Raw genomic sequence first — 16,754 nt, 5'->3', positions numbered from 1 at the left:
GTGGTGGTGGCATAGAGGCTGAACGAGAGAGAGAAGCGTGACAAGAAACGAGAGGAGTGGGAATCGAAGAGGAATAAAGAGAGAAGAAAGAGGCTGGTTCCCATGAGGAGGAGCTGCTGCCGTGTGACGAGGGTGAAGCAGCCTTTTTATCGACTTCCGGTCGGCGTTAGTTGCACGCACGTGCATCCCGAGGCTTCGATGCTCTTTTTGTACCTCCGCAGAGATTCTCATTCACCCTCGTTCTCTCGCGCTTTCCTTCCTTTTCTTCGAGTAACAGGTAGTTGGAACTTCGGAGAAATTCCTCGCCCGATAGAAAAAAAAGAAAAAATGAAGACAACTGTTTCAATATTTTGCTCTGCGTCAAATTTCTACGATAGAACGGTACAACGGTCAGTGAGGAGGAATTTCATTTCTTTCGTTTTGCGAGGGGTGTGTCGAGTTGCTGTACGAACGAATTTTTAGATTGTAGCGTTTTAACGTTTAAGAAAGCGTGCGATAGAATCTATATATATATAACTTCTGGAGAAGATTGAATTGTTCAATAGAAAATAGAAATAAATCCCTCTCCTCTTGCGTTAATGTCATATTCTTTTCTGTAGAAATCGTATACTTTTATACCTCCACTTCTTTTTTTTCCTTACGAAAGAGGTTATGTTAGGTTAGATTTGATTGGCGTGAAGAAAATACGTAACATACACGTATATGATAAAAGCACCGTTAAAGTGTAAGTAAGAAAGTCATAGAAGGAGAATAAAACTAAAGGCAAGTTCAGAGAAAGCATAAGAAATAACGTTTAATCGTGTTTTTTCTGGCAGCAGTTCGTAGTCGCATGGCGGCGATCAAGGGTATAAAAGAGGGCGGAGAACACTAACCACGTGGGTCGCTCGTCCGTCTGATAAACCTCTGTTCGACGACGTGTCAGTGACCCTCTCTTCTCTATCCTCTTTCCTTCTACGTTATTTTTCCCTCTTCCTTTTTTTATGACACTTTCGCGATAAATTCAACTCCAATAGGTCTTAATAATTGTTGGAATTTGAGAATTTCGAGTATGTTTCGTTGATTTCGATACCGGCCACGCTCACAGCTAACACAATGAATCATTGCAATTAATTTCCCCGATATTACACGACTGATGTACACACATGAATTTCTATATTTACGTAATTCGACGGAGACATAGAGAAAGACCGGATTGTAGATGATACACGAGATAAAATCAACATTTACCGGAGACTTAACGGCTTTAAAGTTGAATTATCGCCAGGGAATTTTCTGTGATTTGAATAATATAATAGATTGGAAGAAGAAACTTTTGCAAGGTGTAAAGGTTCACCAAGAAGTAATAAATTTTTCTAAAACTCTGGAAATGTCACATTTACGAATTTTATGCTTTACGATTTGTAATTTTGCAACTTTTCTTCTTTTACGAAATTGTAACTTTTTACACAAATTACCCTAACCTATAACAGTAAACGTAACATTAATCCGAAGTTATCTTTCGTTACCTTAATGTAAATAATACAGTGAACGACGCAATTCTTTAAAGCAAAATATATTTTATATATTTACCCTATATTAAGAAGCGTGTACATCTTTATCAACGTTTAAAAATAAGCAGTACGTGCGTGCACGATCCGTTGTTCAGCAATTAATACTTAACGTATCCATATTTCGAAATAAACTTTTGAAGAACAAACAGCTCTCCGTAATGGTTGTCCACTGCTGAAAATCGATCAAAAGCGAGGACAATGAACGTCACGCTATGTACAAACACTCAACACCTGATGAACCATTGAAGAAAATTACCTAAAGTATGATATCTGCAATACTTCGAGCTTGAAACTCCGCAGACCTACGTGTTCGTATTTATTCTTTGTAGCTGTGGTCTCTACGAACTCCGTATCGGTTTATCGAACGATTCGTCGAAACTCAAAAAATTCCACGCTTGTTCTTAATTCCGATAACACGCCGAGGCGTAATAATGCGCTAAGCATTGCACAGTAAGTGCCATCTAACTCCGGCAAAGCAGCGTTGACGACGAAGAGCATACATGTTGTCCAAATTCCACGACGGGTGGTGCCCCTGACGCGGTTTCTTCTCACTCCAGATGCCAACTGCGTTGCGCGGGAAATGTTCGTATTTTAAATGAGCAGCCGACTGTAGTGGAAGCGTATATGTACAAGCAACTTCAGATCCACGCGTATACACACATAATTCTAACTGCAGTCTAATATACAGGGTGATTCTAGCAATTGGGCCAGGCTATAGAGTGTCATATCCTCGATGAAACATACGTTTTATCTAGAATTGGAAATACAGGCATAAAAAAATTGCAATTTCATTAAAAACAAAAAAAGTATACTGATGCATTTGCGGAAAAAGTCGTATCATGGGATGCTAGACTTTGTTAAACGGTACAAAATTTTCATCAAAAGTTTCCCATTACGTAATGGGAATATCACACTTATTCGGATTAAATTTAAAATTCATTATTTATAAGTTCCAGGATATAAATACTTAAAAAGTATTTTAATATTATACCGCGGTGATTAGATTTCATTAATTTATTAGGAGAAAAACTACTTTCGCATAAAAAAGTGGATGCAAACATACATCCTTTTAGTATCTTTTTTTTAAACGCATAAATGTAATGAACGAGTTGTACAATATTTTCCCTTATAATATCAAATTTAATTCATCACGATGGAACGTTATGTCTGTTGAAAATTAATTAATTCTTTACGAATAGCAAGGAAACATTTTAATAATTTTCTAGCACTAAGCCAACAAATTTCAAAAGAATTAATCTTTTTTACAATATAGGCCACGGAACAAATTAAATTCACCACTACTTCCTTGGAAAAAACTCTCAATATAAAATCGCTTACCAATATAAAGAAATGCAAATAAATGTGTGGACAAATATCTAGCGGTAGTATGCACCTATGCTGACGAGACGTACATATGACATTTTCGCGGCACTCGTTCGGCCTTTGTTTCGTGCGCATCCCACTGCGCAGCATCGTCATCGTACAATAATAACGGGACGATGGTGGGGGAAGAGAGTCCGAGCTCCAGAGCTTAGTTGGACATGCCTGACACAGGGTGTAATAAGTGAACGGACGTTGATTTGTTTGTGTGCAGTACACCAGTGACTGCTATCTCGGCCCGCATCTCTCTTTTCTGGTTCTCTTTCTCTCTTTCTTTCTGCCCGCGAAGGAACGAGAAAGCACTTCCTTGTGAGTTGGCGAGAGCGTGACGTAAGCGGACGCGTGAGCATCGGGTTCACCGACCACCCCAAGGTCGCGAAAACCGAGCTTTTCTTCTTCTTGGACCTTCTCCCCCTTCGCGTATCATTCACACCCGGATACAAGTTAAATCATTTACTTATGTAATTAATTGTAATCGCTCCGTTTTCTATTCCTATTGAATGTTTCCCAGCGATCGATACGCTATAATGTCAAGTGTGGCACATTTGATATGTTAAACCGGCTTTAACTCTAATAACTGTTGTAATCCTCGGGTTTTCTCGACCAAAACACATTTTTGTTTCAATAAAAGATTCTTTAATTTTGTTAATAGTGTCAAGGAAACAAACCTGTTAGTAACAATTTCTTCCTGTTTTTATTCTTAATATTAGAAAAGGTTTTCTGAAGATGAGAGAAGGCAAATCCGTCGAAAGATATCCGAAACGAAAATAAAGTAATAATAACGATATTTTAATAAGCAACTGGTTTAAAAAGAAGGATTGAGAGGTTCGTTACATTCTATTGAAACAATCAATTATTGTAATTAGAACTGCATCCTCATTCGTGGAATTGTCATTGCAAATTTTGAGGTTAGGTATAATATTATCATAATAATTAAATTACTTTTTACCTTTTCTTATTTGGAAATGAATATAAGAAATATTTATTCGTTGCCTAACACAAGCTATTATTCGTTTCAAATAAAATCTATATATCTACTGTATATATTTATTTAGTTTACAACTTGAATTTCCTTTTCGTTTACATGTCAAGATCTACAATTTTTCTTAGTGAAAATCACAAGAAATAATTACGACAAGATTTTTAGAAATAAATAGCTTATAAAAAAGAAGAAGATATTAAAAATGTAAAGAAGTATAAGGAAGAACGAACTGCATATGTCGAACTGAGTATATTGGCAATTTTTGTTTACGAGACAGTCACGGCATTGGGTTATCAGTCGTTGGTATGAAAGCAACGCTGCTACAGTTTCTCTGCACATCACCTCGAATTTATTACTTAATACGTTCATTAATCAGTAGTTTACTAATCATCTCACTTGTTTATAGAAAATTCGATTAGAGAAATTTCATTTCCTTCAACTACACACTACGAAATTTAAGGTTAGATTAGGTCAATGATCAAATTAACTTATCATATGAAACAACGAAACTTTGATTTTATTTGCATTTAAATTTATTGCAATTATTACATTCGTGTATTTTCGCTTCAAATAGACACATTGAATATTTTTTCGTTATTAATCGACGTAAAACGAGAGTTTCCTGGTAAGTATCGATTGTTCAGAAAACCAGCGTCCGAATTTCGCAAGCAAAGCATAGGAGACGGTGCAAGAAGATTACGTAATAACAGTGGTGCATCTATAGGGAACAAGCAAAGAGTGAAGACTTTCTCCGATCTCGGTACACTCTGTTTACCTCCTCTATAATTCACGTAACGCTCCAACTGCATAATGATCTATTGCGCATGTGCCACGTAAATCACCAATTATACAGATTTCTTTGCTACGCCATGGATGATCCTTTAAACGGGAGTTTATGTAGGTTAGGTGCTTATCTGCAGCAGCTACCACTTTTAGAAGAATACCGAAGAGCGTTATTTCGATAACAAATTTTGGAGATTCGAAGACGAACAAGAAATCTTTCCACGATAACATATGATATTTTCTTTCTGCACTTGTTGCCAAGCTTATGTCTCGTGTTTGTACAAATAGTAACAAAAAATTATCGAAGATAAAATTGTCCTGTTTATTATTTCACGAAGAAAGCAAATATTTAATAAGCAATGACACAATAATAATAATAATAGAGATACTTTTATTCAAATTATTATTAATATACTTACAAAGATGAAATAAAAGTAGAGATTTTTTGGTAACTTGCAATTCTGGAATTTTAAGGTTTTCTGAAAAAAGGTTATTTGAAGGAAATTGCGATAATTCAATGTCAAGACTGGTGTAAAAATATTTTTCTCGTCATCATAGCGAATTATTGCAATGGCGTTACTTGTTACAAAATATTAAACGCAAAACCTGTTTTTTTTTTTTTCATACACAAAACTTTATCGATAACGAACAGTGACGTAATTGATACTTCGTTCTTCGCTTTGATGTGGCTACTATTATTGTTATTGCTTTCCTGTTCCATGATAAATATCGTGGACGATCTTATGTAGTCGATTTGCGTCAATTTTTTTACGAGTAATAAAAACATAATTTTTTTTAGTTATTTACTTGTTCACAAGTCAGTTAGACTTCTATAATTGTTGTATACCGTGACTCTATTGGTACACAGCTAAGTAACGATATAGTATCGTTAAACAAATCGTCATAAGTTTCCGCATTATTAGTGTCGTATTTTACATAATACAATACAAGCTGGTACTTTACGTAATACGAGAACATATTGGAAGGAAATTAGTTAATCGTCGCCGGATAACTTGTGAATTGTTAACAAAAATTCAAAATAAAAGAGATGGACGTCCTGTGTGTCAATAAAATTAACAATTAACACATTTTGTTCCTTCGAAAAATAATATATTTAATCAAAATCATTTCCACACCGATTACATACACTTTTCTCAAATATTAATTAGTTTCGTTTTCCAAATTTATAAAAATCATCAGTGTTTGAATTAAAAGATTCTTTGAATGGTGCTTTTACAGTGTCTTCATTTCGGAATACTTTATTTGTTCGAAAAATGATTCAGATCTTTGGAGAAATGATAGAGTTCGTAGCGGAAAGATTAGGTGACTAAGGGCAGATATGGCAAAATTTCATATTGTTTTCTGTGGATTGTTTCCAATTATTTCCCTTAAAACATTATTCTACTTTTTAACTCACTTTCCAATGAAAAGTCATCGATCTTAAGTTTTGAAAACTATCCTGATATTTACATAACCTCAAAATGCTACATTCATATTTTCAGCAGTTTTCACCGCAGTTCTTATAAGTTTAAACTGGTATAAAAAATTACGCAAACATGCCAATAGCATATTCGTCACGTCAGATAATAATGTCCAAACAATTGTACAATGAATTTTACTATTCAGTTACACGTGCGTTAGACCCGCCAATTTCAAACGTTGAATAGTAGCATGACGGACGTATATCTCGCTAAAATGTATAGAAAACGACAGAATTATATGCTAAATAAAATTTTTCCGTTTTACACGTAAATTGTTAACAAAAATTTTAAATAAAGACGATCAATGTTGTACAATTAACAATTAACACATTTTGTTTCTTAAAAAAAAATGTATTTATGATTAACTAGTTTCGTTATTCCAAATTTATAAAAGTCATCATTAGTCTTTGAAATCAAAAATTCTTCGAACACTTTTTTTTTCGAATAATTGATTTAAAAGTTACGTAATAGAAACATTCAATCCTCGTCGTACAGAAGCTCATGGCATATTACTTAGAAATCTGTTTCAAAATCTTTTTCGATATCGGCAAGGAAGAAGTGACTTTTCTTCCCTAAGGTTGGTCAATTAGCAGTTAATATGTTGTGACGGTAGTACATCAAGTTGTTATCAGTGATATATCCCATGTTATCGATGAATCAATAGTAGATTGCTTCATAATAAAGCTCGGCATAAATTTGAAACTGCGAAGAAGATAAAGAGAGAGAGAGAGAAGGAGAGAGGAAGCAATGGAATACCCGGAAGAAAAGAGAATCGACTATCCCCTCTGCGATAAATCTTAAATTCTCCTCAAGGATCTTCCGTCTTCCACATCTAGCCAGAATGAATTCGTGCTTGGCTCGAGTTGTTTTATGCTTTCCAATTTTTTCTCTTCTTCTTTTCCCTTTCAATGTATTTTCAATGTAATCGCGTCCCATTAAACACAAAAGAAAAATAAAAGGATATCGCTAATGGAAATTAATCATAATATATTGTAAAAAAAAAAAAAAATCCACCAGATTTTTCTTCTTCTTTTCCCTTTAAATGTATTTTCAACGTAACCACGTTCCATTAAACGTAAAAGAATTTACGTTTAAGGAAATTAATGATAAAGTATATTCTAAGAAAAATCCAGCAGAATTTAAAGGGACATAACGAACGATGCTAAAAAAAATATCGAATAAAATTTCATTACGGTATGGAATTTATCAATCGAGGAATACAATTTTCTATTGTCATTTGTATAAACTGTAGATTACAAATGAAGCAGGTTCCTTATTACTTCACGTGAATTCCGATGAAATGATTTCAAGGGAAACATGTGCTGTGCAAAATGAAATTGAAGATGGAATTTTCCAGTAAACGGAAAGAACGGGACATAGCTAATGTCTACCAAATTGTGGTAGCTCCGTCGAATTCTCGTTAGTTACGTAAGAATGCCTATGAATAAGGCATAACGAACCTCTGACATTAAGAAAAACGAAGATTGGGCAAAACACTCGTTTCGTGTCTGTTTACCTTTATATTTACATTTGCATTTATCGGTGCTACGATCCAGTTTATGTTCCCCGCACTTGTGTTCCGTTACCTTACGCATAGTTACGCCTTTACTTTTCACCGTTCACTTCATACGTAAATACCAATACGTAAAATTTCTACGTACGCTAAATTATTCTGTTAAATGTATAATTTCATTATTATTCTTGATTAATTCGTAAGGTGAACGTTGGTTGAATAGTAAAAAGGTGTAAATGTTGGAAATTTGACGATCGTCCAACTTTCATTCTACCGTGTACACTTATTGAAAATTTTCAGAACTAATAAAACACGACGCCTCTGTATTTTTATCTCAACAACGTAGTTCACAAAAACTTTATTGAATTTATGTATCCGTTCATACGATCTCGTTACTTCGAATTATTATCAATTATGAACGTAACGGTTAAAGGTAAATTGGTCGGAGATGATTTTGAATGTCCGTAGCTACTGTTAAAAGGCTAAGAATTAGTTTTTGTTCGGAGGATCATTCGAGCAGTTTTTTGCGGCGATTACGACTTCCGGCATGACTTCCTCCTTTCGTTGGCTCGTCGCAATCTCTAAGCCGGAAATGTTCGTTCTGGATGCTCGATCGATTACTGGATTTCGTTACACCATTCTCGTAGGATTTAATTTGCCTGTTTCGTTTTTTCTTCTTCTCAAGAAGGCAATAAAGTTTGCCGTAGAATTTTCATTAATTTCACCGTTAATTTTCGTGAAAGAAGAGACGAGTTGCTGGGCGCAATGTACAGTCGGTCACAAAAAAATTCGGACACTCTTTAGAACAGTATAACTTTTTAAAAATTGGACCAAACGACTTGAGCTTTTTTTTTTTTTAGAAGTTAGAAGGATTAGTGTACTAGATGACGGTGTGCAAAAAATTGCAATTTGTGGGAATCGCGAAGAAAATGGTAAAGGTCACTGTTTACAACTTTTTTTATCTGAGCTTGTAATGAAAATTTAAAACATACGTTTTGTAGATATGTGTGAATTATACACATGCTGAAAATTTCATCGAGATCGGCTGATGGAGAAACAAGCGACAGGCACCGAAAGATCTATGAATCTTGAGATTTATTACAGTTATAGGCTGAAGTGAAATAGTGCGATTCTCACAATTTTTAACCGTTTGTAGCTCATAGCAACATTAACCGATTTCGATGAAATTTTCAATATGTATATAAATGGCATAAATCTACAAGACGTATTTTTTAAATTTTCATTACGGGCTCAGTTTAAAAAGTTGTTAAACGTGACCTTCACAATTTTCTTGGCGATTTTCACAAATTGCAACTTTTTGAAAATTTCAAATTTTTAAAAGGTTACAATGTTCTAAATAGTATCCGAATCATTTTGTGACCGACTGTACGTATAGATTAACAAATGGCGGATAAACGTGGAAAATAAAAAAAAACAATTTCATGAATTTTTCATTTATTTTTAAATTGACCCTTTAAGCAACGCAACAAGGAACAGCAATTTTGGAAAAAGTGTCACAATGTAACAAGATTTTGAATCATTTATGGCGATTTTATAAGGACAAAAATATCATATCAAAGGGAAATATGAAAATAGTTGGATTTGTATGAAAAACTTGACCTAAATTATTTTACTAGCATTTAGTAGAACAAAATGCACTTAGAAATGATTAACGCAATTGTTTGATACAATTTTACATGAAAACTCACAGGTGAATAAAAAATTCAGAAATAAACCGATTTAGAGACAGAATTTATTTTAATATGAAACTCTCGATTTAAGAGTTCTACGTGTAGATAATAAAGAAAACAAGAATTTACTGCCGATTTTTAAATCATTTTTACATAATATTATTACAGGAACGATTTTGCTCACAGGAAATCAGAAACAATAACGATTATGTTTTAATAATAACAAAAAAAAAACAAATAAACTTTTTATATGGCCTTCTTCTGCCTAAATTCTGACGTCACCAAAATGGCCGCTATGATACTTCATTTTGAAGAAAAGCCACTTTTAAAATTTTTAATTAAGTATGAAAATTTGAATTTTGGCCAAGTTTTTATATAAAATACTGCACTGTGCAGCGTTGAAGTTAACAATCGATCGAGCGAAGCAATCGAGGCATGTAATAAGAGGTTTATCTCTTCTTTCTTCTCTTTTCCGAAACTTTTTTCTCTTGCCTATCTCTCACCTGATCATTTTATTTCTCCGCGTTTCCGTCGGTTCACGTGGCGCGCATTTCGAACCGAGAATTTCCTGATGCAAAGATAATGGAACCACTGACCTTCGAATGCCAACATCTTTGCCTTTTTCTTCCTCTGGAAAAGCGTTCTTTCCTTTTGTTCTTTTACTATCGAAGATTCATCTGTGCTGAAGTAACTTGATACAGTTTGTTGCCGGAATTAATCGACAGTTGAATTAGCTGTTTGTTGAAGCACGAACGAAAAACAACCTAGAACCGGATCGGAAGCACAATGTACAGTAGTGCACGTATAAGCGTCCGCAGTCGGGACCGAACACGGACGCTTAAGTGGGGAGGTGACTTCTGCGAATTTAACTAAAGAAAAGAGAGATGTGCTGAGTAGGATACCGATATATCAAGTGTCAGTTGTTCACATTCAGGAGTCGATATCGAATTACTTTGTTTCACTCGGCACGCTCGAACTCCACTCCGATGTCCCATTTCCAAGAATTGGTGGGGATAGCGACGGACTCTTAAGTGTGCGAAAATGCGAACGCTTATGTGTGCACTACTGTATAGAGAATTCATGCGGTTCTACGAAGAAAAGAAAATTACCGAAACGAAAAGAGAGTCGAATATTTGGAAAATTGCGTTTAAGGAGAATTTGTTGAAAAGAATTGGCAAATGTGTTAAACGAGGATTACTTTCTCGCGAGAATAAGAGAAACGAGCGAAAAAATTGGAAGAATGAAAAGAGCCTGGAGGTCGATGGAAATAAGTTATGTAAATTCCCACTTCCTGCTGCCTTTCAGTCTCGTACCTCTTTAGTCTATGCTAACAATTTTTCTTCTTTCCTGACCTGATATACAGGGTGTCCCACGTAACTGGACAGGCCTGTATCTCGAAAACGATTAGAGATAGAAGTAGAGTAAAATTAAACGGTTACGGATGTTCTACGTTCCTGCATTTACTATTTTACCTAAGCTCGTGCATCAACGCAACTGAAAAGTGCAAAATGGATACTGCGTGTCTAATTTTTCCAAATGGAACCTTGTATTTTTCGATGCAGTTTTTGTAAAAAATATCTATGAACAAAGTATCGAAGTACTCGTATCTTCAAAATTTATTTCGATTATAAATTCGTTCTTCTGCTTAATTATTTCAGTGTACCAGCACACCTGGACGCACTGTTTCACGCATACGAATTGAAACTGCAGTAAATTTAATGAAAATAATATAGAGATATGCAGCGTTTAATACTATTTAATTTAGCCTTATAACATTTCGGTCATCTAATTTTTTTTTTTTCAATATAAATCTTCCCGTTTGTTTGGGACACTGTGTATAGCATTGTGGCGCGCCCATTTGACTGTCTGTTTTCAAATATAGTATGTTCGTATGATTTTTATCGACTCTTCGACTTGTAATTCTACGATTTTACGGTTGTTGCAAGTAGATCATTGCATTTAAGTGATCCCATAAGTTTGTGTCGAATTTTATAATTTAGATCAATATTTCCAACGAACCTTGAAATTTGAGAAAAAGAAACGTAATCGCCTTCTACATAAGTTCACACCTTTTTCCTATTTTTTTTTTTTAGTAAAATCATTATGTCGTCACTATAGAATTTTCTTGGATTTTCATTAAAATATTTTTCATTTTCGGTAAACAAATATTCATATCGACGATAACTTAGCATTATCTTGTATCGAGAAAATATAAACAGTCGATTCCTGCCGTACCGACAGAGTTGAAAATACAATACAGACAACACTTCTGTAACACAGTTTCCATATAACACGACTTAATAAGCCTGGACAGTCCCCGACAGCGCGAATTTTTCCATCACACCGTTTCGGTTGAAATTGACAGGGAATTACCCTTGTACACATAATAACGGCGGTTCTCTATCCTTCCTTATCAGTGATTCACAATGCGAAGTCTGTGCATCGCTATTCTTAATGAAAACTAATTCAGTAGATGATTTCTTGTTGATAAATTCAGACGTATTAATGTAATCGTTTAATAAAATGACTTTTGCCTGGCTTAATTCTTTTTTATTATTGTAGTTGGTCAGCGTTAACATTTTGGGTGTACAGGCAACACTCCTGTATGTTGTATAGAAAATAGAGAACAGAGTTGATCGAGTAAACGATCTACGATCTTTGTTTCACGAATTATCGTTTTTGTTACGATACCGACTGTAGGTAGCAGGTAAGGCATATTTAAAAATGTGATTTCGTTGATTACAGAGGAGATAGGAGAAATAGCAGGACGTGTTATGAAATTACTGCCGTCAATCCAGTTGCCGCAATTGCCACCGGTTTCGGCCGGGGGTGGAATGACGGGGATGGACTCTCGGCTACCACCGGGTATATCTTTACCCTTCAGCCCTACGGAACTACTTTGGCGATACGGTCCCGCCATGAACTTTCCACCCACTCACCCACCACCCAGTCCCTTTCTTGACTTCAAGACACATCTACCAGCAAGTTTAGGTAAGCTCTTTCTCCCTTTAATCTTCACCTCTTCGCACTCTCTTTGATAGTTGACCCACCCTATACACACATATACGCAGAAAGCACGAAAGTAAGATAAACGTCTCTTTGCTTTTCTATTTGATAGTTAACACAGTCGATTTCTTACCGATCGCGTACGATTTATTATTGAAATTCATAATTGCAAACCACTAATCAGATGTTCACACATTACCAACCGAGCAAGGTTGCAGTTAACCCTTTCGCCGCCGCAGATCTTAATTACGTAACGCGCGTGACAAACGACAGACGTTCGATCGAGACCACGAAATCTTTCGTTTTCGCGTTTTAAAAAGTTGTTAAAAAATTTGTAATTTCTTTTATCAAATTAAGATGAAAGAGTGCGGAAAAGCGTCAAGGACACGGTGCGAGCAAATTTTCGAACCGCCTGTAGGCGTCTCAACAGCAGTGAAAGGGTTAAGTGTCTAAAAGATTGATAAATGGATTTCCAGAAAAATTGATAATCGAACCTTCGTTAGAAAAATTGATAATGTAAAATTGAACGGTGGTTCGTTTTATCGAATGATATTATGGAAGAAAATTTCTTCGAATATACAGGGTGTCTTTTGGGACACCAGGAAGGAACTGAAGCTATCGAAACAATGTTCTTGCCAAAGTTGTTCGATATGATGGAGGACATAATACGGTATAAATAGTTTTTTATTTATGCAAATGAAGTAACGGCAGTGATTTGAAATTCAAATTTATTTTTTTGAAACGGTACGCTGTATTTTTCTACATTTAATGTTACATATAAGGTTTGTTGAGACGAATTCAACGAGGTGGCACATTAAGTCATTTCGTTTCGTGGAAAGTTGTGGAGAATTTGTATTCGTAGCACAGTCAGGTAGAGTTTAGCCGACCTGACTTCCCAATTCTTCGCTGTTTTACGATTTTTCATGAAAACGAAGCGACTCGGTGCGACACATCGTTGAATTCGTCTCAACAAACGTTATCGTACAGCGTTCCGTTTGAAAACATAAACTCGACCTTGAAATAGAAGATTTCGACAGCTTCAATTCCCACCGAGATATTCCACGACGAGTGTCCAGTTAAAATGGACACCCTGTATACGAGAACACGAAGCGTATCGCTCGTTGCGAATGATACAGCAGAAAATGCAGAGCAGATCTATCGAATCGGTTGGCAATGTGTTAATAGCAATAAATTGTTCCATTTGAAAAGTGAAAAATCGAGCATCGATCTTACACTCGTATATAACAGATGGTAGATAAAATAGAAGCAAATTAGAGTTGGTTGAGAATAAATTGTCGCAGGTCGTTTGAGAAACGTCATTGGAATACTAACAACCGTTTAAATAAGAAGAAATAAGAGAAAGACGAAGTAAAAATAACCGAACACATGTGCTGAACAGCTTCAGACCCACGGTTGTGGTCCCGCGAGGATGTGGCGACGTTCCTTCGATGGGCTGAACGGGAATTCGACCTACCCCAATTCGACATGGACATGTTCCAAATGAACGGCAAGGCGCTCTGCTTGCTGACAAAAGCTGATTTGGGGGAGAGATGCCCGGGTGCTGGCGATGTGTTGCACAATGTCCTCTCAATGCTGGCCAGAGACTTTAACCAGCTCCAGAGATGTCTACCCAGCAGTCCGGTGACCCCAACTAGGCCTTCCGCGTACCCCCTCAGTCCCCACTCGCATCCACCAACTCCTACGTGGACAGAGAATCCGTACACCGCGAACCTGGCCTCGTTAATGTCCGCGAATTCGGTGACACTGTCACCGGCACCGTCGGTCGACAGCCAAGCGGGCTCCCCCGGCCACACCGAGGGAACCCAAAGTCAAATTTACAAAAGCGACTCGGACGAGGATAATCAACAAGCGGCTACCGGAAGCCCACCAGCCACGCCGACGGCACTTGCAGCCCAAAGGTTAAGCGAAGTTTGTGTTAAGGATCAGCCCAGTCCTACGTTAACGCAGCCAATGATGCCCCTCACACCCGGTGCCTTTAGAACGAACCCTGCCAATGCTGCCAGAGAGTTTTTCCCCAGTGATTCCCCTGAACCTAACACCAGTAAGTACACACTCGAGCAAGTTTCTATGATATTACTATCCATTTATTTATCATACACGTGTAACTGTTCTTTTTTTTTTTTTCTCAACGAGACGTGGTGTGGTATTGTTCTGTTTGCACTAATTCAATTAATCTCTGATAAAATTGTTTACCGATACTGTTGATTTTTTCAACACTACTGAAATTGAGGTTATCAATCGGCATCGAACGGAAAATAGTATAGTTTGCTCGATACGAACGATTTTGTTAAATTTTCTTCCTCTTTTGCCGTAGACGGTAGACTTTTGTGGGACTTTCTTCAACAACTTCTGAACGATCCGTCGCAACGGTACACACATTACATCGCGTGGAAAAGTCGGGAAACAGGTGTGTTCAAGATTGTCGACCCGCCGGGACTAGCCAGGCTCTGGGGCATTCAAAAGAATCATCTTTCGATGAATTACGATAAAATGAGTAGAGCACTACGATATTATTATCGAGTGAATATCTTACGAAAGGTCCAAGGGGAACGGCACTGTTACCAGTAAGTTTATGTTGTCTTAATTATTCTTTCTTCTAAGAGTGAGAAAATAATTTCGTAAAATGTACTGGAATATGAACACTTACATGCACGATAGTCCTTTCTTGCGTCAAAATACTCGAAAGCTAATAAGTCCACAGTTACTTTTGCATTCGATGCAGAATAGCTGGTTAAATAATTTTAATTTCATTTATTTTCATTTAATTTAAAAAAATAAAAGAACGATATCGGATAAGTTGGAAATTTCAAGGTTAGATTTTCTAAAGTGACTTCTTTGTGTATAGATTTTTGCGAAATCCAACGGAGCTGAAGAACATAAAGAATATATCTTTGCTGCGTCAGCAAATGCGGATAAAATCAGAACCGGAAGAAGAAGGCGGAAGTGGCGTCGAGCCGGAAATCGATATGCCAACAGATCTCTCGATGTCTAGCATGAGTCAGCCATCCAGCGAGCAGCAACAACAGCAGCAACAACAGCAGCAACCTCTACCTCTTCACGACCCGCCTGCAAAGTATAGAAGTCACGCGTATAATCTCGTCAAAACTAACCAGGAGTCGGAAGAGAAGAAGTGACGCGAGACGTAGCGCTGATTAAACTGCGCGTTTTTAACGTTGACAACGTTGACGAGTTGTTTACTGCAACATGTTTTCGTCAGTTGATTAAAAACAATCGTGTTTCAACAAGATAATTCGAAGAAATCTGCTTCCGAAGTACGTTGGCAGAGTTGCTCCAACGTTCGCCTCCGGAATGTTACTTATAGGGATATTTGTTTCCACTATGAAATCACTAGATTACCAACTTCCAGCGCCACCGTTCAAAGAATAAGATGCGCAGGGAGGGTTAGATTGTAATTTTGAAACGGCCGTGTTAGTAACGTTACCGGGACGAATACATGATAAAAGACTGATGAAAAGTACATTTTGTGAATTACGAATCAAACTGCACAAGGAACGAGGGAAAAGGTGTTCAAAGAAGGAACAACTTGTATGTTGTCCCGTCGGTGATTGGACGATTTGTTTCGAATCGAAAATTCTACTATCACCGATACTAATCTGGTTCTTTGACCGATTGTCAATTTTATTCCGACGTTCTTCGAGCAACTTCGTAACTTCGAGTAATGTCCAACGATTTTGAATCGACAAGAGGACTGAGTAATCAACGCTGTTCATCAATTTCCACACGCTTCAAATAGATAATTGACTGCCTAGGATCTCGTCGAAAGAGCTGAGGGTCAATTGTCGTGGTGCAATTGTGGAAGACGCTTCGGTGAAGCTGAACTTTCGCGGATATTCCGCCATCTGTTTTCCATCCTTTGTGTTGACGCACGTGCGCGAGTGTGAAACGTTTCTCGCTTCTACAACGAACTACTTTAGAAATGCTTATAGAGCATTATCGACGAACGTACAAAACGGTGTTCGGGAAACGATCGGGGTATTATATTCCAAAGTTATTCTGTGATGTAAACCTAACTCGTAATTTTCCCGGAGTAAAATATGCTTAGTTGTAAATGAAGATTGAATTTATATACATTTTTTTTTTATTTGAAGAAAAGAAATTATTATAAAAGAACTTTACGTAAGTCTAAAATTAGTATGATATTAGTTTGACCTTTTTAAGAGGATCCGCCATACGATCCATCTTGTAAATACTGAAATTCGATGAAACTTCAGAGCTAGTTTCCCGTTGCACCGACTCAGTTGTGCCAATATAATCGTCGGTAATTACGTATATATATACATATGAGTTTAGTTTAGTGTCTGTATTCAAAGAAAAAGAAAAAAAAAA

The 16,754-nt window shown here is 36.6% G+C and overlaps 1 protein-coding gene across 1 annotated transcript in view; it reads left to right on the top strand.

Moving 5' to 3' along the window:
• The window catches only part of LOC108571103 (ets DNA-binding protein pokkuri), a 22,632-nt gene extending 7,091 nt beyond the window's left edge, over nucleotides 1-15,541 (top strand). The window contains exons 2-5 of the mRNA XM_017933078.1: nucleotides 12,126-12,371; nucleotides 13,786-14,448; nucleotides 14,722-14,971; nucleotides 15,253-15,541. Coding sequence (XP_017788567.1) covers nucleotides 12,155-12,371; nucleotides 13,786-14,448; nucleotides 14,722-14,971; nucleotides 15,253-15,541 — 1,419 coding nt within the window. The 5' untranslated portion in view covers nucleotides 12,126-12,154. The remainder of the gene's footprint in view (nucleotides 1-12,125; nucleotides 12,372-13,785; nucleotides 14,449-14,721; nucleotides 14,972-15,252) is intronic.
• The last annotated feature ends 1,213 nt before the right edge of the window (nucleotides 15,542-16,754 follow it).

This window comes from Habropoda laboriosa, unplaced genomic scaffold, assembly GCF_001263275.1.
Source record: "Habropoda laboriosa isolate 0110345459 unplaced genomic scaffold, ASM126327v1 scaffold106, whole genome shotgun sequence".
Lineage (NCBI taxonomy): Eukaryota > Metazoa > Arthropoda > Insecta > Hymenoptera > Apidae > Habropoda > Habropoda laboriosa.
This window is presented reverse-complemented; position numbering and strand designations above follow the sequence as displayed.